The sequence below is a fragment of the Theileria orientalis genome, chromosome 2 (genome assembly GCF_000740895.1).
Source record: "Theileria orientalis strain Shintoku DNA, chromosome 2, complete genome".
Classification (NCBI taxonomy): Eukaryota; Apicomplexa; class Aconoidasida; order Piroplasmida; family Theileriidae; genus Theileria; species Theileria orientalis.
Window position 1 is genome coordinate 927,568 of NC_025261.1, and position 26,991 is coordinate 954,558.

Below are 26,991 nucleotides of genomic sequence, written 5' to 3' on the forward strand. Positions count from 1 at the left end.
TGATGAGAAGATAAATTGTACCACTGATTCTAAATTTATCTTCTAATTTGTGAGAAACAAGAATTCATACTGCTGTAGAAAGTTTTTTCATATCGTTGATTGTTTATTTTATATTAAATTTAAATTATAAATGATTGTTATAGTATATATATAATTTTTAACAAAAGTATTATGAGATATTATGAATTTAATTGACCGATACTAAAGTCTAGCAAAATAATGTTTCTTAGGTATAAACTTTATTTCCTATAAATAAGATTTGTTTTATAATTGCCTGTCAATTTTTTGAACAATAAATGTGTAAATAAATAGTGGTGTAGCAGTAGGTTTGTAAGGTCTAAAAACGCAATTATCCAGTCAAATCTGTTAAATTTTAATTTAAAATTATTTATTATCGTTTACAATGTTGTAATACTAGTATTTTTATTTTATAATCACTACTTGTTCCAGGTGCACAAACTATGCCTATGTCATTGTGCCATGTGAATGTGTGCTATCTGTGTAATGAATTTTTGGTATAATAATAAAAGAACTTCCAGTATTTTGAAGACACAAATGATATTTTTATCTGGAAGTGCATAAAAATTCTGATTTAGTTTGTAAACGCATTAATTGTGGAGAATTCTTGCGAGTTTACAGCTTTGTATAGATTTAATCTTGATTCAAGCTGAAAGTGGATTTTATCTCTTTTTAAACAAAAGCATGAGATTTATCACAAAATGAATCGTACAGATTTTAAAAAATTGGAAATAAATGTTTTAATTTGTAATATAATTTGAATGTAGTTTTTAAACATGTTTTAACGGATTAAAAGTGAGATTTTAACGATTTCTTGTTTAATGAATGTAGTTTTATAATGGTTCATTCCCTTGATGATTCTGAGGACTTTAAACTTGCTACAGCGCCGGGCGAGGATGCTGTAGACGGAGGTTCGAGGTCGTTGGTCAAAAGAAGAGGCAGTGGTCGAAGAGCAATGTCAGAGAGGTTCAAATATCGTAACACCCTGAACATATGCAGGCTGAAAAAAACGCCAAAGTATTGGAATCACCACGAACACTTTAACAACCTGACCAAGGATATTAACCAGGCGCTTAACACACTAAACCCAGACCACTACGAAGATATCAACAAGGACCTGAAGGAGGTATCAGGAGAGTTGACCGACGAGACGGACGTACCAATCGATCAGAATGACATCGAAATGAGCTATGATACAATAGACCATAATGCAGTAAAACCAAGAGCGTATTCAAGTTCCGCAGTAGATTCAGCGGCAACAGTACAAAATATAAGTAGCTTAAACATGAGTAACATACAAAGCGTAAACGATGTGGCCGACAAAAACAACGAGGACACAGTAAACAAAAGCGCAGCGAGCGAATTAAACGAAGCAAAAAGTGACTTAATAAATGCAGTTAATCAAACATCGCCAGTGAGTAGTGCCGGAGGAGGCACGAGACTGGTGAAAAAGGATATCACGAGGCTGGGAAAGCTCGAGCTGATGGAGAACATAGAAAATTATGTTCAAGTCAACTTCTCGAACTACCGCCAGTTCTACGAAAAGGTGGGCCCGATCAGACTGAACGGGCCGCTGGCGGAGGGGCTCAAGAGCAACCACGTGGACATAAGTCTGTGGGACGACCCGGCGACGCAGCTGATATCACAGAACTCCTCCAAGAGAAAGGTGTACAACATATACTGGATCCCTAAAATCTTCTCGAACATTTCCCTGAGGGCCGCGATTAAGTTCGTGGAGGACTGCAACGTCAGAGACGGGAGGAGCATCAAGAGGGAGATCGAGTGCCACCTGTACATGTACCAGCGCTTCCAGGCAATATTTAAGAGCAACAACGCGTCTTCGCTGATACTGCAAGACGACTGGCCGACCGTGGAAGTGCTAGGCTACTACCTGGACAAAAAGGACCCCGGAAAGTCAGTACTAATATCGCGAAAATTGACAGGTAGGAGAAAGTGTCTGTATGGAGAAATGTGTTATGTTCAACACGGCGTAGTTAGATAGTTTGTTACTTGCTTAGATCCTAGTTGGTTTTTAGCTAGTTTTGTATCGTTGAATTGCGTATTTTTGTTATTTTTATTGGTAAAATAGTGTGCTTGGGTAAAATAATTTTAATCGGACACATTGTTAATTAATTTTACTCAATGACTAAAAATTCATGTTTAGGCCCGGATTTCTTTTACATCATACGATCGGAGAACAACAGCAGCTTTGTGAAGAGGATAACGCCGATTTACGAGTTTAACAAGTTGGACTGGTGTATCACGGCACTGAACAGAATATCACAGTTCGGGTCAGTAGGGATACGCCACAACGACATAAAGCCAGACAACATAGTGCTGGACGTGTATTTCGACCAGGGCGTGAAGAAGGTGGACGTGAAGATCATAGACCTGGGAGCGGCGAGCATGGAGTACACGAAGGAGTTCACGGGAGGGACGCCCTGGTACGAGTCGCCGGAGCAGAAGCTGCTCGAGTACTACACGAAAAAGAACAGGAACTGCGAAATGGCGAGGAAAGTCAACATCGACATAAGCAGCGACGCCTGGGGAGCAGGACTCTCGATCGTGGAGGTGCTGATGGGCAGGCGAGTGGTGGACTACATCAAGCAGCCGTACGGCATCGGCCTGCTCAACTTCACAGGAATACCGCCCTACGGAAAGAGCAGCGTGACCTCCCCGAACCTCGAAGACTACCTCTGGTGGAACAGAGAAGAGTACTGGGAAATCAATCCAGAGGCGTGGGTGCACGAGGCAAAGAAGGTGCTCGGCCTGACGTGTGAGAACTGCGCAATGGTGGACCCGGAGACCATGAGCTACAAGGACAACTACCCTGAGGACCTGGAGTACACAGACAAGGTCGAGTACACGAACTACTCGGACGCCATGGAGAACAGCTACATGGAGGGGGGCAGTTACGTTGAAAGCGTGGACAACGAGTTCGAGGACTTCTACACCTGCAGCGTCTGCAGCTACAGGTACAACGAAACGGTCAAGGAGAACATCTGCAAAATCGTGGCCAGATACGTCTTCAACAGCCTAATAGTGGTGGACCCGAGAAAGAGGAGGAACGTACAGGAGGTGGCCAACCACCTCAGGTCGTTCGTGACACAGGCAATATCATACTACTTGTAAATTTTAATTTTTTAATTTATACGACTATATGAGCGGATTATTAGCGGTATGTGAATAAACTATAAAGTGTTTAACTCAATAAGGGCAGGGAGAGCGGGAGATGCCGGTATGCCACGGGGGCACAGATAGGAAGGAAAAACAAATAAAAGCGAGGAGGCAGGTGGGAGAGTCAAATAAAATACGCGTACAAGCAAATGTGTTGATAAACTGCGAGGAGGCAGTGAGAGGAGAAAGTCCGTATGGGATATCGGGTGTGATTCTCCACCAGTATATATATAGTTCCCTGTAATATTTATTTCAGAAAATGACCATTGGCAACTTCAGCTATTTACCTGAATCCAGTGAGTCGATAAACTCAATTCATACGGATTCGCAACTGCTGAACCACCAACTTTCCATAGTTTCAACCTCCAGGCCAGTATCGTCGCAAATACAGCAGACCAGCGACAAGATACTGCCGCACTTGCTGCATCAGCTCATCCTGGACCTGTCGGTGCCCGAGAAGAGGGAGTACGCGCTGATCGAGCTGAGCAAGCAGCGCGAGAATTACCCGGACCTGGCAATTTTGCTGTGGCACTCATTCGGGACAGTGGCGACGCTGCTGTACGAGATCGTTTCGGTCTAGTAAGTTACCAGCCTCATCTTTATTACGCAGTCACTACCTGTACCCGCTGACGATTTCGATGGCTGACTCCACCAAGGCGTCCAACTCACTATCGCTCCTACAATGTATCGCATCGCACCCGCACACCAGGCACCACTTCCTCAGCGGTATCCCACTGCCCTCACACCAATGTTTAGCGCACATTCCGCTGTTCCTGTACCCGTTTCTCAACACCGCCTCGAAGAGCCGGAGGATCGAGTACCTCAAGCTCACCTGTCTCGGCGTGATTGGAGCCCTCGTTAAGGTTTGGCGCAATCAATTTACCCTTTTTTAGAGCGACGACGAGGAGGTTATTGTATTTTTACTTGAAACTGAGATTATACCGCTGTGTCTTCGAATAATGGAAACTGGATCAGACATTTCCAAAACAGTATCTTTTCTGCCTTATTTATCAGTCGCATAGACGCCTTGTTTTTATATTATGGACGGCTTTACTCTATATACACTCAGACAATAACTAAATTGATATATACTTATTCAACAATTGTACAAATATAAGTTAATACGTCTTTATATAGCTCCTTAACAAGTCACCTACATATACCAGTAGCGTCGCTGTCCACATTTACCTGTGTATAAGTACCATGTATATGTGTAATTTATTGATATTAGGTCTCGATATTCATCGTACAGAAGATTTTGATGGACGACAGGGGGCTAGCGTATGTCTGTGCCACAGCTGAACGGTTCTACGCGGTCACATCGGTGCTCAACAACATGGTGCTGGGCCTGCTCGAGAGCCCTTCGCGGAGAATTCTGAAGCACATCGTGCGATCGTACCTCCGTCTGTCGGACAACACGAGGGCCAGAGACGCACTCAGGAAGTGCCTCCCCGAACCCCTCAGGAAAATGTAAGTTGAAACCTATGGACAGTTAAATCCCTGCCCACGCTAGCTACGTATGCTACGACCAGCTAGTCAGACGAGCCGCGCTTCCCCCTAATCATTACACCACAGAGACCCCTCGTTCTACCCGTGCCTGAAGGAGGAACCCATGCTGAAAAAGTGGCTGCTTCAGTTGATTTGCAATACTGAGCCGATTGACGAAAGCCACCCGATGTAACTCCTAATGTGAATTTTACAGTATTTGTGTTTGAGTACTATAGCTCCTGAATCTGTTAGTTCGTGATAGATTGTGTGATGCGTTATATTTTACAGTTGACAGGGCGGTGGTCCGGGGGATGGCTGCGCAGTCAGGTCTCGAAGGTGATGCTGTTGCAGTTGACGCATCTGACGTAGTCGCCCACCTGGTAGAACGAGGGAGTCTGGCAGTTCGAACAGATGACCTTGGTGGTCGTCTCGTGCCTGCTCCGCTTCTTGCGGCTCGTGTTTATCGAGTAACTCCTGTTGGAAATCAGACTCGATACCAGGGCGTTTGAAGGAGGCTTCAGTATCTTTTTATCGTTGCCTTTGTTTGAGGAGGCGCTGTTTATTTTACAATGTACTGGGTCGTCCATTTTGGCGCAAAAAAATATTATGTTGGTGGAAGTACCAACACCACTTGCCGTTGTTGCATCTGGCGACAAAACACTCCACACACTAAATATTTACTTATGTGAGCACTAATTTATTTTTTTTATGGCAGATGCTGAAGTATATGGCGCATCTGATGCGTAAATGTGAAAGTTTATTTATGTATTAAATTAATCTTGAGTCTATCCCTTTACCGGAACAAAACAAAATTTTTTAAAATACAGCTTCATGTGAAACCGTATTTGTACCCGAAATAAGTGTCTGGAAGTTTGCGGGTGAAATTTACACCCTTATTAAATTTTTGTCAACAATGTGTCGCAATTTTCACTAGTTATGTTACAAAATCTCTACGTCGAGTTTAACTCGTGCCGCGTAAAGTTGATTTACCTACGGACCTTGATTATATGTGAATCCTGTGGGAGTTGATGAGTCTGAGAAGCCGATCCTGGGCGCTGTGATGGTGATTGTGTCGCCCCTCGCGCTCCTCCGTTGATCCTTTAAGCAGCCTTTTTAGTTTCGTCGCTCGCTCTAACCAGCTTGCTGTGGCTATTAAAATCCTCAATCGTCTCCTTTCAACCTTTACTTAAGTTCTTGAGTGTGTGCAGTGGTCTGTAGTTTATTCGTAGTCCATCTCGTCGTCGTCGTTTGAAGTCGCCTCCTGGTACTGCTGGTACTCCGACACCAAGTCGTTCATGTTCGACTCGGCCTCCGTGAACTCCATCTCGTCCATGCCTTCGCCTGTGTACCAGTGGAGGAACGCCTTCCTCCTGAACATCGCCGTGAACTGCTCCGACACCCTCTTGAACATTTCCTGGATGGCCGTGGAGTTGCCGACGAAGGTGACCGACATCTTCAGGCCCTTGGGCGGGATGTCGCACACGCTCGACTTCGTGTTGTGTGGGATCCACTCCACGAAGTAGCTGCTGTTCTTGTTCTGGACGTTGCTCATCTGCTCGTCGACCTCCTTGGTGCTCATCCTTCCTCTGAACATGGCGCAGGCGGTGAGGTAGCGTCCTCTCCTGGGGTCGCTCGCGCACATCATGTTCTTCGCGTCGAACATCTGCTGCGTCAGCTCTGCCACGGTGAGTGCCCTGTACTGCTGGCTTCCCCTGCTCGTGAGTGGTGCGAATCCGATCATGAAGAAGTGGAGTCTCGGGAATGGGATCAGGTTCACTGCCAGCTTCCTCAAGTCCGAGTTGAGTTGTCCTGGGAAACGCAGGGAGCACGTGACGCCGCTCATTGCGGCCGAGACCAGGTGGTTCAGGTCTCCGTAGGTGGGCGTGGTGAGTTTCAGGGTTCTGAAGCAGATGTCGTACAGCGCCTCGTTGTCGATCACCTGGACTGCGTCGCTGTTCTCGACCAGCTGGTGCACCGACAGGGTTGCGTTGTAGGGCTCTACGACGGTGTCGCTGACCTTCGGACTCGGGAAGACTGAGAATGTCTCCATGATCCTGTCTGGGTACTCCTCTCTGACCTTGCTGATCAGCAGGGTTCCCATGCCGGAGCCGGTGCCTCCTCCGAGCGAGTGTGTGAATTGAAATCCCTGCAGGCAGTCGCAGTTCTCCGCCTCCTTGCGCACCACGTCGAGGACTGAGTCAACGAGCTCCGCTCCCTCTGTGTAGTGGCCCTTGGCCCAGTTGTTTCCTGCGCCCGACTGTCCGAACACGAAGTTATCTGGCCTGAAGAGGCCTCCGTACGTGCCCGACCTCACTGAGTCCATGGTTCCTGGCTCAAGATCCACCAGCACTGCTCTGGGGACGTATCTTCCTCCAGTGGCCTCGTTGTAGAAAACATCTATGCGCTCCAGCTGCAAATCTGAGTCGCCCTGGTACAGTCCGGACTAAAAATATGTGTGTTTAAGTTATCTAGCCGTTTATAGGCACGGATGTTGCATATCTACATTAACTTAATTCTTACTGAGTCTATTCCGTGCTCATCTGAGATGACTTCCCAGAATTTGGCGCCAATCTGGTTACCACATTGGCCAGCCTGAATATGTACGATCTCTCTCATCCTGTATGTTGTATAAAAGTTAAAAAGTCTTTGGGCTACGATTACAATAACAATTTAAAATAAAGTAATGATTTAGGTTGTGTATGGATTGTGATATAAAAAATGAGTATGTATGGATAACAACTACCACACAGGCAACACAATATGCTTAGAATTTACAAGTATCTCTGTTCAGGTGAATAAAGTGCTATAGTTTTAATTAATGTGTGATATTCAGGTTGTTTTCACCTCACATTTACTCATGTGTACTCTTAGTATCCATACACAGTTACTTAAACTCCACATTACAAGTTTCTTAAACTTACGTTGTATTTGTGTTTACGATTAGAAAGATTTATTTATGTTAATTACGATCAATTGATTTTGTTTGAGGACAGTATTTAGACTCGTTTGATATATGTGTTTTTGTGAGATTCCAGATTAGTAATTAAAATCACCGTCGGAAATTAATTTGTAATTTAGAACCAGTTAAAACTTAAATAGATGAAGTATGTGTAGTATATAATTAAGTGTTTACAGATAACGTCTTGACGGAGTACAGGAAACTGGAGACGCCGAGCCCAAGCAGACGTTTCCCGAACTAAAATGATGCGATGCGCAGGAGCTTAAAATTGTGCTCCAATTCGTCGCGCACCTTGTTCAGCTGCTTTTGGATCTTTGCCTTGTCCTGATTCAGCTGACGCCGTCTTACCTTTTCCAGCTCCGCGTCTATGCTCGGCTCATTGTCTTCTTTGGACCCCTGCGTAGCCTCCTTGACCAATGTGTACCAGTTATTTAATAGATCCACCTCGTCTCTCTGGAATTTTAACAAATTTGTTAATATGTCTGCCTTTTTCAGCACTGACGACTTGCTTTTTGTTTTCGGCTTTGTGTCGTCGAAGTACTCATCGTACTCGTCCATGTAAAGGTTCGTGTCGTAGTATGACTCGTCTACTTTTGTGCTCCTCAGCTCCTCCTCAAGCTCCCGTTCAATTTTCCGGATCCTTTTCACCTTGTCGATGTCGGATTCCTTGGCTGTTCTTTTTGAGCTTTGGGTCGATTCCAGCTCATCAAAGATCGAATGCCCAGTGATTATATACGACCTGGTGCTTAGTCCAGCTTTGCCGATTCTTATTTGATCCCCTGCAGAGAGTAGATAATATTTTTCGGGCTGTAACCTCATATGGTTCACGGTAGTTCCACATTTAGAGTTTAAATCGTATATTACAAGACTGTTGCTCCTTGTATAGTGCATTATAAAGTGCTTTCTGGACACCTGTGGGTTCTTATATACAAAGTCACACTCGTCCATTGACCCTAGCACGTAGAAGGAGTTGAAATTGAGCTTAACTGTGTCGAGAAGAACACCGTTAGATACGATTTGCACTGAAAGATCCAATATTTTTGCATCAACTGAGGAGGAAGCCCACTTCGGCGGATTGTAAACCAAATGTCCTTTCGGATCGTCGCCTACTTTACTGATAGATAGGGGCAATTTGTCATCCAATAACTTCCAGTCTTCCTCGTCAGAAGCGGCCTCTTCGGGCTGATCCTTCCCACACATTATCTAAAACTTGTGCAAGTATGTATGGTAAGCAAAAATATAGTACATTAAAGTCATCGATTTACTCGTTTTTTGAGTCTAATAGGGATAACTTCCTGAGTTTACTTCTCAGTTCCCCCATCTTCAGTTGCAGCTGTTCATTTTCCGATTTAAGGTTTTCCAAGTCCTTGAGAGCGCATTTTGACTGTTTTTCCAGCCGGTTCTTATCACCAACCTGCTTGTTCAGCTGCTCCTGAAGAGAGTTGTTTTCCTGTGTTAGCAGGCCTAGCTTCTCGTTTAGCATTGCGTTCCTGTTCACCAAATCCGCGTAGAGACTCTGGTTTTCATCACTTGTGGAGTCGAACTCAGATAGTGCCGAGGTCGTTGTGGTTTGCCTGGACAGTCCCCTTTGACTGGCCAATTTTCTGGGCAACACGCGGTGTGTGTTGAGTTCCTTGTCCTCTGGTTCCTTTTCTAGGTTCTTAGACTGCCGCTTAATGGGCACCTCGACACTCAGTTCCTTGGCAGTTTGCTGCTCGTTTGCGATTTGCTCTTGAAACACTTGAATCGTGCTCTTCATTTCCAGTTCGAGGAAACTCTTTTCTTGCTTGGCTCGCTCCAACTCGCGGCCCAGTCGACTGTTCTCCAAAATCAAGAACGACACGTCGACGCTCAGGCGCTGAACCAGCGCATTAAGGCTGAGGGTGTTCATGTTTACCAGCTGATCGAGTCTGCCGTCCCTCGTTAGCTCCATCTGGTTGTTTTCGAACGAGCTGTTCAGCAGCACTCTGCTGTGGAACACTCTCAGCATCAGCACCACCAGGTCCCTCTGGTTCCTGTTGTAGACTCTGAGGGTGAACTTTAGGTCCGCGTCGAACTCCAAATAGAAACGCAGCTCGTCCTCCAGGTCCAATTTCGCACGCGGGAAGTCCGTTCCGAACCTGCACTTGCTCCTCCAAGCGAAGCCCATGTTGTCCTCCGGCTTCAGGGTAACCTCCTCGGCGAGCAGGTAGAGCACGACGTGGCGGTAATCCGACTGAGATTGCACCTTCTCCGAGTTCACTTCAAGCAGGTAGAGCTGGTGCCTCGAGGTGTTGTTTATCAGAGCCTCCTGGATCATCCGCTTCGACCTCACGTCGATGTCTATCGGCCCGATTTCAGCCTCCGCGTACTCGTGTGAGCCTTCCAGCGAGCAGCGCACGACGACCGTGTTCCCGACGTCGTCTGCGGTCAGCTTATACGTCGACTGCGTGCAGTGGTCGATTGCGCACTCGTAGCTGTGCAGCCTCCGCCTCCAGCTGAACTTGCAGAGGCGCGAGTCCACTCCAGTCACTGAAACCACGATCAGTCCGATCTCCTGCTGGTGGAACTTGACGTCGAAGCCGAAGGTGTGGTTCCCGGACGTCTTCAACTCGGCCGTCCTCTGCGACTTTGAGTTGGGCACTGGGAAGAGCGAGCAGTTCACTTCGTTGGCCAGCCGTCCGCAGATCGGCGTCTTAAAATTGTCTATGTTTACCGACAGTTCACTCTTCGCCTGCTTCGCGTGGTACTTCAGCTGCGCGCCCACCTCTTGCAGGGCCGACGACACTTGCGTCCCTAGTTTCCTCAAAATTTCACTGTTCGTCTCCATTTCCTCTGTTTTGCATTTTAATTAATTTTTGGTTACTTCTTATGCAGTATAAATAAAATGTGTAAGTGATATGTACGTGTATACATTACTTTTATGTTGCGATATGTGGTTAGACACTAGTAGTCACTTTCGTCGTCGTCCTGATCCATTTCGTAGTCGCTTTCTTCGCTTTCGTCCTCCGATTCGTCCTCGTCGTCCTCAAACTCGTCTTCCTCTGAGTATTCCTGGATTACCTTCTTGGCTCTCTTCGGCCTCCCCCTAGCCGTCTCCTCCTCTTGTTCATTTTCACTATCTTTACTCATTTCTTCCGATTTTCCGCCCTGTTTGCTCATATCTTCCGATTTTGGACGCCCCCTAGTCGTTGTATTGGTGTTTTTTGTACTGGTTTTTGCGCTCACGCCCTTGTTCTTGTTGCTGGCACTGCTACTGCCACCGCCACTGTTCTTCCTTCTCGTCTTACTGCTGACCGCCTCCTCGTAATCCTCATCTGAGCTCATTATCAAGACCTTACTTTGTTTCCTCTTTCTGGCAATATTGCTAAACGTGGGCTCGTAGTCGTCATCTTTCGTGCTTTTGGATTCCTTTGCGGTTCTCGATGGAGTGGCAAGCGCCCCCTTGCTTGCTTTGCTACCGCCATCGGCCTGCGTGCTTGTGGCTTCTCTTTCGAATATGTCACTAGTACCTCCAACACCAGTGGCGCCAGTTGTTGACTTAGTCACAACCAGGCCTTTAGTGTTAGTGGCACTCGTTGGACTTGCTATAGTTTCCAACAAGTTGTTTGAGTTGTTAAACTTTTTGTTAAGTCTATCTATCAGCGACACGTTGTACTTATTTTGCGGAGGTTTTTCCTCGTCATCTTGTCTCGATGACGAGTAGAACAGCCTATCCACTTGCGACGCCTGCAGCGACTCCGTGTTGTCTACTTGCGACAGCTCCAGCTGCGACAGTTGAATGTGGTCCATCTGCGAGAACTCGTTCTCCTCGTCGCTGAACAGGTGCTGGCTCTGGTCATTTGACATTTGTGAGTACTGCACATTCGTCAGCTGCGAATACTGTATGTTTTCTATTTGCGACGGCTCTATCGACTCCATTCTCTGCAGCTTCTCCCTCTCCTCTGGTGACTTAGCGGCGCCTTTACCAAAAAACTTGTCAATATTGGATTCGTGTCTCCCAAAGTCCTCCCTGTACTTACTGCCGTCCGTGCCTGATTTACCTTTATTTACCGCATGCTTAACGCCATCAACTCCGATCCCTCTATCGCTATCATCGTACTTTACTTCGTCGATTTCGTCAACGTCCATTTCATTGTCTACGGTGCTTCCATCGTGGTCGTTTTCTTTTACTTGTTCCACCTTCTTTGCTGATTTCGCGACGTTCGCTCCGTTTACTGCCATGACGTTCGCTTTAAACATCTGTAGCTTCTGCTTATTCAGCAGCACCTGCTGCTTATTCGTCGGCGGGTACAGCTTCGTCTGCATCAGCTGCGCCTTCAGCTGATCCAGGTCCTGCTCGTACAGCTGCAGCGAGGTCGTGTTTATCAGCGTCTTCAGCTGCAGCTGCTTGCTGTTGTACTCGTTGTTCAGCTTGTTGATGCTCTCGATGCTCAGGCTCAGCAGCGACATGTTAAGCAGGTAGTTGTAGCCCTCCTTCTCCAGGAGCTCGTCCGCCTCCTGGCCCTCCTCCTTGTCGTAGTCGTCCTTCGCGCTCAGGCTCGAGAACTGGTCGAACTGCAGTCTCTTGAGCTCGTTCACTATCTGCTGCTTCGACTTCCTGAAGAGCACCAACTCGTTGTTGATGATCATGTTGATGAAGCGCACTTGGTTCGAGAGCTGCTGCAGCTGCACCTGCAGCTGCTTGATCAGGTACTCTCTTCTCTTGTTGTAGTACTTCACTCTCGTGTTGATGAACTCCTTCAGGATCTCCAGCTCACTCTCGTATCTCTTGATTCTCTTGCTCGAGTCGAAGAGCGTCATGTTACTCGTGCTTATCGTCGTCTTCAGCTTAAACACCTTCTCGACTCCCTCCTTCATGATCTCCGCCGCCATGTTCACGTTGATGTTAACTCTGATGTCGATAACTTCGTTGCTGCTAAAGTCGCTGTAGTCCGTGATGTACCCGTCGTCCTCGTCCTCCTTTCCTCTGTTCTGCGACACCAGCGAGTTCAGGAACTCTCTGTAGTCGTTGATCCACCTGTTTATTGGCAGCTCCGTGATCGTCAGCTTCCTCATGTCCTCCGACAGCTTGTACTTGCCCACCACGTCGAAGCCCAGCTTACTGTTCCTCTCTATCGTTCCTTTGAATCCCTTGTACCAGGGCACCATTTCGAACATTTCCTCGTTCCTCAGGTAATTTTTAATGTTTTCGATCACGTCGATCGGGTTGTAGCAGGGCACGTTCGTGCTGAAGCCCGTGCCTATTCCCTCGGACCCGTTCACCAGGACCATCGGTATTATTGGCAGGTAGTAGAACGGCTCCACCAGCTGCCCCTCCTCGTTCTGGTAGTCCAGGATCGGGTCGTCCTCCTGCAGGAAGACGTAGCGCGTCAGCGGCGCCAGCTTCGTGAAGATGTAGCGTGCTGCTGCTGCGTCCTTGCCTCCCTCCTTTCTGCTTCCGAACTGTCCGCAGGGCAACAGAAGGTTCAGGTTATTCGAGCCCACGAAGTCCTGCGCCATATTGACGATCGTCTGCTGGAGCGAGTTTTCTCCGTGGTGGTACGCGCTGTGCTCTGCGATGTAGCCCGTCAGCTGCGCCACCTTGCACTCGTTCTTCAGGTTCCTCTTGAAGCACCCGAAGAGCACCTTCCTCTGCCCCGGCTTAAAGCCGTCGATCACTGACGGGATGCTCCTCTCCGTGTCGTAGATGCTGAACTGGATAAGCTCCTTGTTGATGAAGTCCGAGTAGCGCAGCTTCTTTATCGAGTGGTCCACTGTGTTTCCCAGCGTGTAGTTCTGCATCCAGTTCTTCCTGTCCTCGATCCTCTTCTTACTGAACGCCATGTCGATGCTGTCGTCGTCCTTGTTGTCCACGTAGTTGAACTCGATCAGGTGCCTGTTTAGGTTACTGAAGTACTCCTTGAACTCCTTGTCGCTGCTAGTGCCCAGTCCTTTGTAGTACTTGATTTTATAGCTCGTGATGTCCACCGTCTCCTTCCACCTGTTGAAGTCCTCCATCGTGAAGAACGAGAGCACCTGCCCCGCCTTACTCGTCACCTTAATCAGCGGCGTCACGAACTCTCTTATGAAGCCGTTGAACTGGATCAGCTTCGGCCAGAAGTTGTGGAAGAGGTTAATCAGCAGCCCCTTGATGTGCGAGCCGTCGTAGTCCTGGTCCGTCATGATCATCACGCTTCCGTAGCGCAGGCCGCTCGAGTCCTCTCTGCTCTTGTTCGAGATGTCCAGGCCCATGATCTTCAGGATGTTCTGCACCTCCACGTTCTGCGTCAGCTGCTTGTACGAGGCCTCTCTCACGTTCAGCAGCTTTCCCTTAAGCGGGAACACTCCGTACTTGTCTCTGCCCACCACTGACAGCCCCGCCAGACACGACGTCTTCGCAGAGTCTCCCTCCGTCAGGATCAGCGTGCACTCCATCGAGAAGCGCGTGCCTGCCTTGTTTGCGTCCTCCAGCTTCGGTATTCCGAAGAGCTTGTCGCTGCCCTTGCTGCTCACCTTCATCTTCTTCTTCAGCTCTATGTTCGTCTTCTCGTGTAGCCAGTTCAGGATGTTGTCCACGATCTTACTCCTCAGCACCTGTCCCAGCGCCTTTTCCGACATCGTGTACTTGCTTCCGAACTTAATGATTTTCGTCGTCAGCGTCTCCTTTGTCTGCGAGTCGAACGACGGGTTTACTATTTGGCAGTTGATGAATATGAAGATGTGGTTTTTTATCTGATTCGGCTTCAGTTCGATTCCTCCCTTGTTCTTCGAGTTTACCTTTTTGCTCAGCGACTGCACCAGCGGGTCCACCACGTGGCTCACGTGCGTTCCTCCCTTGATCGTGTTAATGCTGTTGACGAATGACACTTGTCTGAATCCCTCCTCAGACCCGCTCACCACCACTTCCCAGCGGTACATTTTGTCGTGCACTTTCACTGTCTCCGACGCGTCCTCCGGCAGGTACAGGTTCACGTACTCCTTGAAGTCCTTGATTTTAATTCTTTCGTTGTTCAGGTACACCTTAACTCCCGTCGTTCCTGCCACGTCGTACACTCTCTTCTTCAGCACCTTCAGCGTCCCTGGGTCTATTTGCTTCAGGTTAAACTTTTCGTAGTCCGGCAGGAACGTGATCTTCACGAAGTCCTGCCCCTGGTAAGGCTCCACCTTCGCCGGTCCCTTAGTCTTCCTCATGTTTTCGCACCAGGTCATTTTAAACTTTTTCTTCATCTTCTTGTTCGCCACCACCACTGTGAACGTCTTCGAGAATATGTTCGCCAGTTTCGCTCCGAATCCGTTCCTTCCTCCTGTTACTCTTTCTTCCGAGTCGTCGTAGTTATCGCTCGTCAGCAACTCTCCGAATATCAGCTGCGGCACGTACATGTTGTGCTCCGAGTGTATCTGGATCGGTATCGGTTCTCCGTCGTTAAACACTACGATCGCTCCTGTTTCCGTGTCTATTGTCACCTTTATACACGTCATCTTCTCCAGTGATGGGTCACTCAGCTGCCTTGCGTACACGTCTGCTGCGTTTACCAGCAGCTCATCGAATATCTTGTACAATCCTGGCACGTAGTCTATGTTTTCGTACACCATTCTCTTCTTCTTCTCGTCGAACACCCACATCTGCTGCGTATTCATCTCCGTGCTCCCTATGTATGTGTCCGGACGCAGCAGAATGTGCTCCAGTTGACTCTTCTTCTGGTACCTCTCCTCTACTGTTTTTACTTTGCCCATTTTTGTATGCTTTAACAATGCTTTTCCACAATTTGTGCTATGTGTAATCAAAATATTAATTTAATTTTTAATGTACAACTTTTATTCTTCTGATATGTTTAAATCTACATTTATTTTTAATAATTCTAATTATTTATTCAAATTTATGGATGTTAATTTTATTTTCATCCATTTGAAACAATATTACTCAGGTATATTACACAAATCATCTATTATTGGATGTTTCCAATTACATCGTCGCATATACGATATATTCTCATGAATATATAATTAAACTCAATTGTTTATATATTGTCGTATATGTAATGTAATTGTGAGTTTAAAATTTAATATATCAATCAGAATAATAAGAAGGAGTGTGCTCTGTGTGTTCAAAGAATTCCCACATATTGGTAAAATACATTTTAATTATTGTTGTATATTAGAGTTCAAATTAACTTTAAAATAAAGTTGAATATATTTTACACGGTTGTTGATACTAACATTCTAAATCTATCGAAGTTATTGAGATGTTTCATGGTCTTGTTTCCGTTTATACTTTTTGGACTTTTTTCTACATTTCTCTCTAAAGTTGTTTCTACTTTATATTCAGTATTTTTTATTTTAGTGGTTTCTTTTTTATTTTTTCTTTTATTTAATAATGTGTAAGTTTGTTGCAGTATATTTGCCAATGCGTTATTTTTGTCGTCTTGCGTCCTGTAATTTTGTAAATCTATACACATGTGCTTAATTTGTAGATAATCCAACAATCTCAGTTGTGTGTACTTTGACAATTTTAACATTTTGCTGTTTGTCATGTAAAAATCATCAAAAAGTGGTACTATTGCTACAATTTTAGAATCTGCTTCTACAGCAGCTGGAAATATGAATCCACCTACTTTTACATCCCGTTTTAATCGGCTTTTAGCATCAAATTTACTTATAAAAACTCCAAAGTCTTCTATAAACTCATCAAGTAGGCTCTTATATTCAACTACGTTCAAATTGCTGTCAACATAATGACAACTCAATCGCATAAAATCAACATCCAAACCATCGCTATTGTCTTCATAAGGGGAATTAGCGTCATCGCAGCTACTAATATTACTATTGTTGGTGTTAATTTTGCCATTACTACCTCGAATATTGGCTATGTTAAAGTACGAAAAGTATGTCAGGAGACTTTTGCGGTAACTATCATCTCTATCGACACTGGCATTGCGTATGTTCGAATTCAAATGCTCTAATGTGTCCGTGTTTACTTTTCTCAGTGAATTGAATTCCAGTGAAGCTAAGTCCAGGAGCAACAGTGCTGAGTGGCTAGGGTCAGTGACCTTGAATAGGTGCGGCATCAGGTTGTCTGCTACTTCAACATATCCAAGCAGTACTGAGTTGTGGAAAGCTATAAAGATTTGTTCAGGGTCCAGGTTGTAGCATCTGCACTCTAGTGTCGCCAATTTTTTAAATAAGCTGTTCGACTTAATTCCCAGTACCGACGATGTCTCCAGGATGCTACACAGCTCTTTCAACTTTATAATCCTGGACGTCTTCTTTATTATTACGCCGACTAGCATCTTCATATTGTCACTCACATACTTCTCAGCTCTCTGGGCCACCTTATCCAGAATGGCAAACAGGTCCTTGTTTGTGTATGACTCCCAGTTTGTTTCTCTGTTAAGTTTGTCGTAAAGTCTTCTGAACAAAAGCTCAATATTGTGGTCATCCTTATCGAGCAAACTCATAAAGTTAATGCAGTCCGCTATTGACATGACCTTAACTCTGTATACCAACTCATCCTTTATCTTCTTAACTAGGTTCAGGTTATTTTTATATATTTCTAGTGTAGTCATTTCGCATTTGTTATCCAGTAACTCATCATTGTCATTGGAACCATCTTCTTCTACAACAATATTGTGAATAGAAGTTTCACCAGTAGGATTAATTGTGGTTATTGAAGATATGCCATTTGCTATGAAATCAGAATTGGAAACAATATCGTACGAGGATTTTAATAGTTGTAATAAAGTCAAAAGTTCCCGTGTTTGGAACTCCAATTTGACCTGCAGTATTTGATTGTGCACTTTATACAGCTTAACTACGTTTGAGTATATGTTCCTTTTACTTTCTGGCGAGTTAAAAAACAGGTTCAAGAACGACCTGTAGAAGTACAGTAAATCTGTTGGCCTCATTTGCAAAAGCAAATCTGAGCATTTTGACAACAGTGCCATGGTAACATCCGTTAAGATTATGTACTCGTACTCGCTCACTGTTAACCTCTTTTCGTACCCCTGTATTATCCTGTTCTTTTTGCAATCTTGCAATGCTGGTGCAGTGCTACTGTCCGCGTCAATTGTATAAGATAGCCTTGAGTACGAGTACAACAGCAGCGTCAATGTGTGCAAGTTACTGATGTACTTAATTCTACTGGACAAAATAAGGGAGCATTTTACAAATATGTCCTTCACCTTCCGCATATTTAACTCCAGTAACGCATTTAACAACAGCGATATGTCCTAGATAATTACCCTTAACAACAAATTCATGCTTACCTTCTCCGATATTTTACTATTCAATTTACTCAGTATCACTTGGTTTAAACTGTCAAACACAAACTCATTTGACACCTTCAGCCTGGTCAAACTATTGTACAGAATTGCTACGTCCCGCACGTTGTACGTGTCCGAGTCATTGTTTACACACTAAAACATTATCATTAATTCAGTCGAGAATATAATAATATTTTCTATACCTCTAATAAATAGTTGTAAAACTTCTTATTATTCTTCTTCAGGGTTGAAAATGATGAGAATATTAGCGATATATCGGTTGATGTGAATTTGTCAACCTTTTCGGACTTAGGTGTATTTGAATAGTTGGCCACTCTGTCGCAAATTTCATACATAAATTGATTCCAAATTAAATTCATCTTAAGATTCCTTCTAGAAGCCTCTTGAATCTCCTTTCTCAGTTCCAAACACGACAGATTGCTCAATCGTTTCTACACATTAATTAATAACGAATGAAAGTAACAAATTTAAACTAAGATTAATAAATATATCATTGTAATTAATTGATACAGAGGTTGGAGCTGAAAGAAACTTGGCTCTAATAGGAAAAAGATTAGGCATTTATTAAAACTGTAAATGAATCATTTTAATCAACAAGAATGAATTAAAATAAAGTAAATTTTACAGAAAATAAATAACAATAAGTTGCTAATGTGTTTTTTGTAATTATATTGGTGTTATGGCTTATGTTTCAGCCTCAAATCAATGAAAAGATGTGAAAGGGTGTATGGATGTGTAAGGTCCCGGTTCGTGTGGCAAGAGTAAGTGGGTGTCAGATGGGGACCTCAAGTTCATCCTTGCGGAAGGGGCATAATCGTTGCAAGTGACGCCTAGCGGATGCGCGATAATTGCTAGTTGAAAACTACTCCAATTCCCGTCTGTCATTTTACTTTGACAGCAATTTTTGAGGCCCTCAGGGGCTAACAACCAAAATAATCAATCTTTTTTATTTATTCTTTTTATTTATTTTTAGCTATTTTACCTGAATATATACCTTATAGTCTGTAAATTTGTAGGATGAACAGTGATTATGCTTATGTTTACAGGACGAATATTCCGGTCGAATTTGTTTTAGCCTTTTACAATATTGTAGTATTATTTTAATATATGTTATTTAATTGTTTGTCAAAAGTAATTTATAATTGTACTTGATATATGGTGTATATCAGTGTGATATAAGTCTTAGGCTGACCTGAGGTAGCCCACCAACAATTTAGTATATATTGATTTATAATCTAGTAATATTTGTAGAATAAGGGTGTTTTGTATAATAGCATAAATATAGAATGAATAATATAAATGATTGGTACGTGAGCCCATCAAGAGATGAAGAATACGGAGATAGAGTACATTTGTTACACCAAACAAATGTATTGGACGAGTCACTTAATAATTTGACAGAATCGAGAGCGTAAATTGATAAATATGAATATATATTAGCAATAAAAATAATATAAATGGATAATATAATATTAAATAGGGAAATATGTAATACATATGTGCTAATAATAATAAAATAGAGTACTAAATGAAACGAATCAAATCGGAGCAAACGTAATGTCAAAATTGTTGAACCAAAGAGACAGTATCATGAGAACGAAGCAGTTGGTAAGTTAAAATAGGAATATTGGTAAATGATGATGAATGAGGAGTGATATATATAATAGAAGGGAATAGTAAAAAAAATACACGAGTTTTTGGAAATTGATGAAAAATCAATAGGTGGGTGAAACGCAAGATATACATCACGAAGCGAGAGATTTAATCAGGTCAATTGGAAGATCGGAATTCTACACGAGAGTACTGCTCTACGTGACGATATTCATGTTGGTCATGGCAATAGTGATGATTCTAATTTATAAGCTTCTCAAGTGAATTAATAATTTTAAAGAAATAGTAATCGAACCTCTGTAATATAGTACACATTCTAATGTTGCCCACACCCTATAAACATATACATTAACTAGAACATTTTATGCGTATCCGTAAGATAAATAGGTAGAAACATGGGAATTCAAAGACTAGAATGCGAATATGACCAATCGTACTCGGATAGGTTTACAACACACGGAGAATCGTACAAGAGCCAATACTACGTTCGCAGTATGTCGAAACTTGAATGTATGAAAAGAATACTAATGAAAACGATAAAAAATAAATGGAAGAACCTAAAAATAGATGATTCTGATCCAGGATCATACAAACTGGTGAAATCAATAAACTATGTTAAGGTAAGGTGGAGTTGAGTGATACTTTTTATGTTATTTTTATGTTGGTTGCATATGCGTTGGTTTGAATCAAAATTGTAATATGATTAGGGCAAATGTGTAATCATTGGAACAGTGTTTAAGCATATGAAGTACCAGCCATCACCCTTGGAAGAATACACACAAAAGTTTAATTTAATGGTAAAAGTAAGTAATTTTAACGCTATTGTAGAAGGAAAAGAGAAATGAATACACCGACGATGAAGACTTTTTGTTTTTGGAAGACCATACGCAGAGGCTGATGTTAATTGGAGATTGCTTGAATCCACACGAATTTGTTTCAGGGCTGGTACAGAATAGATACATAATAGTGGGAGTTGTTGCGATAAATTGACTGTAATACAGAAGAAAATTGCATTAATATTATTAATAATAGTACTGGCAACAATAACAGATGGGTAACTGTTGGTTTAGGTTATCGCTGTAAGGGGATATATGAATGAACAGATGAAGTTTGTAACGGAAGACTACACACTTCCCGAGGTTCCAGATGAACTCAGTTTACAGGTGAATGATGAGGAAAAGTTCATCGCATTCACAAGTGGTTGGTATGTGAGTCCGACATGTGGTATTTAGGGCTAGAGTTGAGTGGCAGTGGGATAAATCACAACAGCCTAATGCTATTGCAAAATTTCATCCTCGGGGATAGGTGAGGGCTTTACCTTAAAGGGACTTTCAGTGAAAATGAGTTCAATAAGAAGCTGGTAAGACTGGTGGTGGCTGGGAATGGAATTGGAGAATGCAACGCGGAGTACGTTTTCCACTGAATGAAGTCGAGTAGATCGCTTAAAAACTCGGATATTTTCTATGCTCAATTGGCATCGTCGATAAACGTGGATCTAATGCCAGGTAACAGTGATGATATGGCTCAGCTTGTAACAATAAAGAGACAACTAAGGCTAATAACTAAATAGGCGAATTGGATCCTACGAATGGAAACCTGCCTCAACAGGTGATAAACCCAGTGCTGATGGAACACAGTAAAAGATATGGAACATTTAGATCAACGACAAACCCGTACTTCTTCTCTGTTGACGGAGTGAGTCAATAGATTTAATGTGTGTGTGTGTAGGTGAGGTTTCTGGGAGTATCGGGACAGTCAGTGGCCAACATATGCAAATTCAGCCGTTTGTCGGAGATAGGTAGGCTTTAAATGGCGTGTAATGGCTGGTAGAGGCACTAAGGTTGGTGGCGAGGTCGAGGTGTATAGCGCCCACAGGCACCGACAGCCTCCCGTAAGTGATAGGCAAGCTTAGCTAATTTAAGATAAATTTGGAGATTCCACTGAATATAGTTATTTACATAAATATTGGAATGTGATGGAGACTGATGATGGTTTTAACTCACTCGGTAATGCAGATGTCACTCTGAGCTGGACGTGTTCAACTTGACTGAGGATTCCGAGTACCCTCACGTGTTTTTCAGCGGAAATTGCAAAGAATTCGCAGCAGGAGAGGTGGAAAATGGGAACGGGACGAAGTTGCCGAGGTTGGTCTGCGTTCCCTCTTTCAAAAATGATCCCACTTTGGTACTGGTATCCCTATCCACCCTAAACGTGATCACCATAAAATTGTCTTAATTTGTTTAAAATCGTGATAAAAATGGTATGTGTTTAGTCGGATTTCCGAGAATGGTTTAGACAAAGCTCAATTTTGTGTGCACTTTATGGCATTTGAGCTCAACGTTGAAATTGAAGTTTTAATGTAGATCATAACATTTCTGGTAGCTGATCATACTCATTCCTGACTTTTTAAGTGTAAAATATGTCTTTCTAAACCGTCGATTGGTTGCCAGAGCATCCTTTAGTCCTTTGCAGTCTTGTGACTCAAATAAGTTTCAAAGTAGGTTAATGTGTATGAAGTACGCACTGTATAAGACCTGAAATATGTCTTTGAGTTACGAGAGGTACCAGGGCTGTAGTCCAGTCTACAGCGATTTTATCGGATACAAGGGCGACGTCATTTCGGACACGAACCTGAACTTTTCAGAAAATTCAAACGATTTATCAAACAAGGTAAGGAGTAGTCTTGGACATATGGCAGTTTTTACCGTTGTTGTTCAGTAAAACATATAATGTAATATTTCGTTCATAGATAGTTTATATTCGTCTGCCTCATTCACTAGTTAGCCATTGTTTGTATCGTGTATCACCAGTTTACTTAAATCTTAGAAAGTATGCTTATGTTACTATGCAACGTATGCTAGATGCCATACAGACTTGTCTGGTGCTTGAATTGAGGTTTAATAAACGGCTGTAGGCATGTGAAGATGAAAGGCTGGCCGAGCTTGCAATGAACCTTGAGAGGGAACGCGAGACTTACTTGGAGGCAGTGGCAGTGCTGCACGAGCAGCTGCGCGAGTCGCACGCACAGTGCCAGCACCTGGTTGACTCCCACGCGGAGCTGACGCGGGAGCTGGAGGCCGAGGCCGACGACGGCTGGCAGGAGGCGAAGCTGTGGCAGAGGAAGTACCTGACCACCTGCAAGATACTCAAGTCCTCAGGAATTAAGGTTCCCGACGTCTCGAACCTGGCGACGGTCGACAGCGTCTCCATCGTCTCGAGCCCTAACATGGCCAACCTTACGGTCGTTCAGAACAGGGACGACAAGGCGGCGGCCCCTGAGCAGAACGCGTACGTTTCCGAGAACGTCTACGGCTCCGACAGTCAAATGACGAGCGCCGAAAACGCATACGGCTCCGCGGAGAACGTTTACGGCGTAAACGGCTCAGGCTCCGGGAAGAAGATCAAGACCATCGGGAAGACCGACGACCTGCCGCTCGAGAACTACGGGGGCACGTGGGTGTACACGCTGAGCGACAACTTCGAGGACCTCGAGAACCTCAACTTCCAGAACCTGCCAGTGTTCCCGATGGCTGGCGCAGGCGGCAAGAACAGGGACTGCCCGAAGAGCGTTTGGATAAACCTCAAGACCCCCAGGCGGTTCTCCTGCCAGCGAGTCGACTACGTGCGCGACAACTCCTACGAGCCGCTAAATAAGACTTTGGAATTGCTAAAATATGTAGACTATTGATTTTATTAATATTTTATCACATTTTGTTTTCATTGGCGTTAGCATAACTACACAACTGGTTGCGTAGGTGACGCGCTTAAATTAACCTTATGAGTATAGCCACGAGTATTATGTTAGCAGGTTATTAATTAATATAGCTACATGATGACATAGTGTAATTTATAGCTTATTGAGGTAGTCTAAAGATATTGCTGCGACCTTGCTCCAAAACGCCTTTTGAAGGTTTATTGGCAACTGTGAGGAGAGCTTTGAAAAGTCACTTCGCAGCATGTCGCAGGCCCTTTTAATTGGCATCGGGTCTTCATTTCCGTAGATGTTCTTTGAAAAATAGTTCACTGCAGGATCCAGGAAGAACACGTTAACTGATACGCACACTTCGATACTACTCGGTGCATCCTGTTTAAAAGCGGAATTGGTGCTTCTATCATTAAGGCCGTGACTCATGTATTCTACAAAGACGTGTATGTGTGCATTGGTACCTTTAGACGATAGTGACTGCACTGCGTGTGACCAGGCTGGTGGAATGAATAGAATGTCCCCTGGACTTAACAGGACTTTAAGGGCTTCATCATAGGCCGATAATAAGTCCTTGTTGTTGTTACTTTCAAATTTACAAATGTTCTACAATTGTTTATTAACATCTTTATTTGACGCTGTGTTATGCACTAAGTGTACAAGTGTGTGTGTGACTATGTAGATAATGGGTAAAATACGCGATATGGTGACGACGTGTCCGTTATTAACAGTTTGTGCAACGCTGATGGAGGAAACAGCAGTATTAACTTGTGGCCGTGCACCTGGACCAGGAAGTTCTGAAAACGATTACGGAGCTCGTTCACCTACGTCTACAGCGTCGTAGTGGGTCCAAAGCTCGAGGCCGCACTGCGAAATCCTGAACACGGTTGAGTGCACCTGGGACTTTTCCAAAGCTTCTGTGATTGAGTTGGGGAGCTTGAAGGTCTCCTCGAGGTATGGGTGGACTGATTCCAGTGTCGCTGGGTCCTTCCTTGGCCTGTGGCCCAGTGACCTGTAGTACAAGTACTCTGGCTCCTCGTCCAGACCCTTCTGAGACCTCTCGATCCTCTCAAACATCTCTAAAACGGTCATATATTCATACTCAAAGTTTTTTGACACGAAGTTAAGGTTAGATTCTCTCGAAACGTGCACTGAGATCCTACAGTCCTTAAGTATTGATTTCAGACGTTCTGGATTCCACTCCTCCAAACATCCTCCCAGTTCAGCACTAGAACAGCCTAAAAGTGACAAATTTAAGCATAAAGCGTGCCTGTTATCTTAAATGGGACGGATTCCTTTATCAAGGCCTTTATATCAGCATCTTTTAACACTGTTAATGCCTGCTTCATATACTATACCTTCAAAAATAACTACTGTGTAAGTATTCAAACATAAAAATATTAAATATTTCTGTAGTGAAATAAGGTGCGATACCGTATCACTAGTTTCATTATTCTACAGTCTATTTCTTTATTTAATTTTAATCGTCCCGACACCCAGTAAAATGTAGGCGAGTGCTTCCGCACTTTGTTTTTTTTAAGTATTTTTTCGACCCTGGAGACTCCTCTATAAAACTGTCTGATAATAGTCTGTTGTCGTTTAAATGTGTATCGATTTTGACTATTCTCGTTCCATCTTCAGAATCCCAAAAGTATATAATGCGTTCGAGGCTATTAGGTAAATCCTCTATAACGTGGTCACCAAGGGTTACGGTCCCTATTTTTAGTTCCTGGAGTGAATTTTTAACCTGAATTTTATTCAGTTCATGGTGGTTGTCGTAAACTTGGTGTACGTGTTCAGGTAGTGTGTCATCAAAATTAAGTGAAAATGGATTTCTTCTCAACACTTTGTACTTTCCATTAGATTCTTCTATGTACTCTGATACTATGGACCTGCCCGTAGAGTAATCGGTTACGACCTTTACTCTCTTCTTTTCGTTGGACTTGTCAATGGCAATGTGTCGAGACAAATAGTTGCAATTTCCCTTTTCAAATAAATTTCCGATCTTGATTTGACCTAAAATATGTTTTTTTGGGTCTTTGATCTTGACCACCAGTAAATCTGGGTTGTCTAAAACCGTTAGGTGGTTCCCAAAGTGGGTAGATTCTACGTCAAACTCAACACACTGTGGTTTAGTAAATAATATTGCTTGAGCGAAACTTGAGGTTAGAATTAGCAATTTAATCATTTTAGCACGACCGATATTAAATAAATGTGTTCTGGAAGTAAGTATTCCAGAGAAGTACACATCTTGCCTGCCACGTGCAGGATCCCATGATAAATATCATGGGCATAAAACTTCATTTGGGTGTAGAAATTTTTAATTTGGGCAGTTTTTTATTTTTCTTAGCTGGTCTTGATTTTTCAGATCCATGTGCTGACTTTGACTTAGGTTTCATACGGTTGGCTATGATCTCAAAACTCTTAGATCCCTCAGGCAACGGCAACACAAAAATATTAGATTTAGGAATCTTTGATAAACAACAAAAGTCCTTTTTAAACAGTTTTAAGGGTTTCTGTTTATTTGAATAGCTGTAGTTCGGTATCAATTTGACTCCAAACTTGCTTTGCGGTATTCCGGGAGTACGCTCATCTGAACAGTGCTGTATATTATTGGTTGAATCGCAATAGTGTGGGCCAATCGATAATCCAATTGGTTTCGAATCACAAAATTCGCAACCACCTACATTATTGAGTAAACTAAAGGACTAACAGATGTTGCAGATTCCACAGCAATCAGAATTGCCTTTTATATTTACTGAATTATGATCAGGAAAATCGTCATAAACATTGTTACAAACGTCGCAAATATCAGAGAACTCATCCCTAAAGGTAATAATTTGCCTGTGTGCTTACCAGGAATGGAGGTACAAATCGTCATCGCAACAGCAACTATCGCAATAGTCGCACATCTTAAATAAAATCTGGTGGTTAAATTATTTGAACGACAAATAATTAGTACATTTAGTTTTTAAAATAACTATAATGATGAAACTTTACGTTTTAATGATTATAAATAATATATAAAGTGGATCGCGCTAAGTACCAAAATATTATTTGCATGTATAATTTTTTTGACGCATAATTTAAGACTTAATTTTACTGCTTAATATAATGGATATGGCTCCTATTGTATGTGTTTACTGAGTTTTGAGGCTAAATAATAATACATATATCAAAATTCTAAAATATATAGTATATATTGTATTTTCACTCAAAAACATGAATGTGTACAAAAAGAATCATAATTATATAAAAAGAGATTTTGTTTTAATATTGATTAAAGGTATTAAATGTTTTAAATAATTACATGATTAACAAACTGAATAATAGACAATAAAACTTAATTAAGGTTATGAATATTGTGTGGATTTTTCAACAGGGTTATAATAATATGTGTTATTAAAAGAACCGGTGAATCAAATTTGAATGAATTCTTTGATTCAGTGATTAAAACAAGTAAGTCAGATTAAAAGTGAGGCAAAAAATGTAAAAGAATTTATCTAATTTAAGTTTTAGATAATATTTTCTAAGAATGTACATAAATTTAACGTTTATAAAAAATTGAGCAAAATGTGTAATGATTATACCATTCTGATCCATGTAGATCTAAATCCCCAACATATACCATATTAATTTTACAAATGTTAAGATTTCGCTAAAATGATCAGATGAAATATATATATATATTTGTAAACCCGGAAAGCGGTGGAAGGAACGCTTGGCAGTTTGTTGAGGTATGTTTTTTTAGTGGTTATTCATTGATTTCATTTCGTATATTATTTGTTAAAATC

General features: G+C 42.9%; 14 protein-coding genes across 14 annotated transcripts; 6 read left to right on the forward strand and 8 right to left on the reverse strand.

Annotated features, from left to right (window-relative positions):
• Positions 1 to 856: 856 nt before the first annotated feature.
• Positions 857 to 3,150, forward strand: TOT_020001059 (uncharacterized protein; the record flags this gene model as incomplete). The annotated part of the gene is made up of 3 exons (XM_009692193.1): positions 857 to 1,261; positions 1,352 to 1,961; positions 2,183 to 3,150. 3 exons carry the CDS (start codon positions 857 to 859, stop codon positions 3,148 to 3,150), a joined length of 1,983 nt encoding a protein of 660 aa, XP_009690488.1.
• A 304-nt stretch (positions 3,151 to 3,454) lies between these two features.
• TOT_020000450 (cell differentiation protein) lies at positions 3,455 to 4,876 on the forward strand (the record flags this gene model as incomplete). The annotated part of the gene is made up of 5 exons (XM_009692194.1): positions 3,455 to 3,774; positions 3,806 to 4,058; positions 4,089 to 4,184; positions 4,427 to 4,665; positions 4,771 to 4,876. 5 exons carry the CDS (start codon positions 3,455 to 3,457, stop codon positions 4,874 to 4,876), a joined length of 1,014 nt encoding a protein of 337 aa, XP_009690489.1.
• A 15-nt stretch (positions 4,877 to 4,891) lies between these two features.
• On the reverse strand, positions 4,892 to 5,270 carry TOT_020000451 (hypothetical protein; the record flags this gene model as incomplete). The annotated part of the gene is given in 2 exon segments (XM_009692195.1): positions 4,892 to 5,136; positions 5,156 to 5,270. The coding sequence occupies 2 exon segments, from the start codon at positions 5,268 to 5,270 to the stop codon at positions 4,892 to 4,894; spliced, it is 360 nt and encodes a 119-aa protein (XP_009690490.1).
• Positions 5,271 to 5,391: 121 nt separating this feature from the next.
• Positions 5,392 to 5,779, forward strand: TOT_020000452 (hypothetical protein; the record flags this gene model as incomplete). The annotated part of the gene is made up of 3 exons (XM_009692196.1): positions 5,392 to 5,426; positions 5,468 to 5,516; positions 5,717 to 5,779. The coding sequence occupies 3 exons, from the start codon at positions 5,392 to 5,394 to the stop codon at positions 5,777 to 5,779; spliced, it is 147 nt and encodes a 48-aa protein (XP_009690491.1).
• A 123-nt stretch (positions 5,780 to 5,902) lies between these two features.
• On the reverse strand, positions 5,903 to 7,299 carry TOT_020000453 (tubulin subunit beta; the record flags this gene model as incomplete). Its single annotated transcript, XM_009692197.1, has 2 exons — positions 5,903 to 7,126; positions 7,204 to 7,299. The coding sequence occupies 2 exons, from the start codon at positions 7,297 to 7,299 to the stop codon at positions 5,903 to 5,905; spliced, it is 1,320 nt and encodes a 439-aa protein (XP_009690492.1).
• A 580-nt stretch (positions 7,300 to 7,879) lies between these two features.
• TOT_020000454 (uncharacterized protein) lies at positions 7,880 to 8,842 on the reverse strand (the record flags this gene model as incomplete). Its single annotated transcript, XM_009692198.1, has 1 exon — positions 7,880 to 8,842. The coding sequence occupies one exon, from the start codon at positions 8,840 to 8,842 to the stop codon at positions 7,880 to 7,882; it is 963 nt and encodes a 320-aa protein (XP_009690493.1).
• Positions 8,843 to 8,903: 61 nt separating this feature from the next.
• On the reverse strand, positions 8,904 to 15,337 carry TOT_020000455 (DNA topoisomerase 2; the record flags this gene model as incomplete). Its single annotated transcript, XM_009692199.1, has 2 exons — positions 8,904 to 10,456; positions 10,579 to 15,337. 2 exons carry the CDS (start codon positions 15,335 to 15,337, stop codon positions 8,904 to 8,906), a joined length of 6,312 nt encoding a protein of 2,103 aa, XP_009690494.1.
• Positions 15,338 to 15,798: 461 nt separating this feature from the next.
• On the reverse strand, positions 15,799 to 18,444 carry TOT_020000456 (conserved hypothetical protein; the record flags this gene model as incomplete). The annotated part of the gene is given in 6 exon segments (XM_009692200.1): positions 15,799 to 15,858; positions 15,895 to 17,187; positions 17,308 to 17,829; positions 17,842 to 18,015; positions 18,066 to 18,314; positions 18,394 to 18,444. 6 exon segments carry the CDS (start codon positions 18,442 to 18,444, stop codon positions 15,799 to 15,801), a joined length of 2,349 nt encoding a protein of 782 aa, XP_009690495.1.
• Positions 18,445 to 19,169: 725 nt separating this feature from the next.
• On the forward strand, positions 19,170 to 19,758 carry TOT_020000457 (SNARE-interacting vesicle transport protein; the record flags this gene model as incomplete). The annotated part of the gene is made up of 3 exons (XM_009692201.1): positions 19,170 to 19,294; positions 19,404 to 19,491; positions 19,606 to 19,758. 3 exons carry the CDS (start codon positions 19,170 to 19,172, stop codon positions 19,756 to 19,758), a joined length of 366 nt encoding a protein of 121 aa, XP_009690496.1.
• A 131-nt stretch (positions 19,759 to 19,889) lies between these two features.
• TOT_020000458 (DNA polymerase delta small subunit) lies at positions 19,890 to 21,729 on the forward strand (the record flags this gene model as incomplete). Its single annotated transcript, XM_009692202.1, has 11 exons — positions 19,890 to 20,114; positions 20,202 to 20,297; positions 20,323 to 20,439; positions 20,565 to 20,694; positions 20,727 to 20,799; positions 20,830 to 20,901; positions 20,932 to 21,005; positions 21,065 to 21,189; positions 21,223 to 21,292; positions 21,325 to 21,385; positions 21,510 to 21,729. 11 exons carry the CDS (start codon positions 19,890 to 19,892, stop codon positions 21,727 to 21,729), a joined length of 1,263 nt encoding a protein of 420 aa, XP_009690497.1.
• A 306-nt stretch (positions 21,730 to 22,035) lies between these two features.
• TOT_020000459 (conserved hypothetical protein) lies at positions 22,036 to 23,182 on the forward strand (the record flags this gene model as incomplete). Its single annotated transcript, XM_009692203.1, has 2 exons — positions 22,036 to 22,191; positions 22,409 to 23,182. 2 exons carry the CDS (start codon positions 22,036 to 22,038, stop codon positions 23,180 to 23,182), a joined length of 930 nt encoding a protein of 309 aa, XP_009690498.1.
• Positions 23,183 to 23,341: 159 nt separating this feature from the next.
• Positions 23,342 to 24,448, reverse strand: TOT_020001060 (uncharacterized protein; the record flags this gene model as incomplete). The annotated part of the gene is made up of 4 exons (XM_009692204.1): positions 23,342 to 23,600; positions 23,679 to 23,803; positions 23,896 to 23,994; positions 24,026 to 24,448. 4 exons carry the CDS (start codon positions 24,446 to 24,448, stop codon positions 23,342 to 23,344), a joined length of 906 nt encoding a protein of 301 aa, XP_009690499.1.
• Positions 24,449 to 24,677: 229 nt separating this feature from the next.
• On the reverse strand, positions 24,678 to 25,385 carry TOT_020000461 (conserved hypothetical protein; the record flags this gene model as incomplete). Its single annotated transcript, XM_009692205.1, has 1 exon — positions 24,678 to 25,385. The coding sequence occupies one exon, from the start codon at positions 25,383 to 25,385 to the stop codon at positions 24,678 to 24,680; it is 708 nt and encodes a 235-aa protein (XP_009690500.1).
• Positions 25,386 to 25,497: 112 nt separating this feature from the next.
• TOT_020000462 (hypothetical protein) lies at positions 25,498 to 26,109 on the reverse strand (the record flags this gene model as incomplete). Its single annotated transcript, XM_009692206.1, has 3 exons — positions 25,498 to 25,880; positions 25,911 to 26,023; positions 26,054 to 26,109. The coding sequence occupies 3 exons, from the start codon at positions 26,107 to 26,109 to the stop codon at positions 25,498 to 25,500; spliced, it is 552 nt and encodes a 183-aa protein (XP_009690501.1).
• Between the last annotated feature and the right edge of the window lie 882 nt (positions 26,110 to 26,991).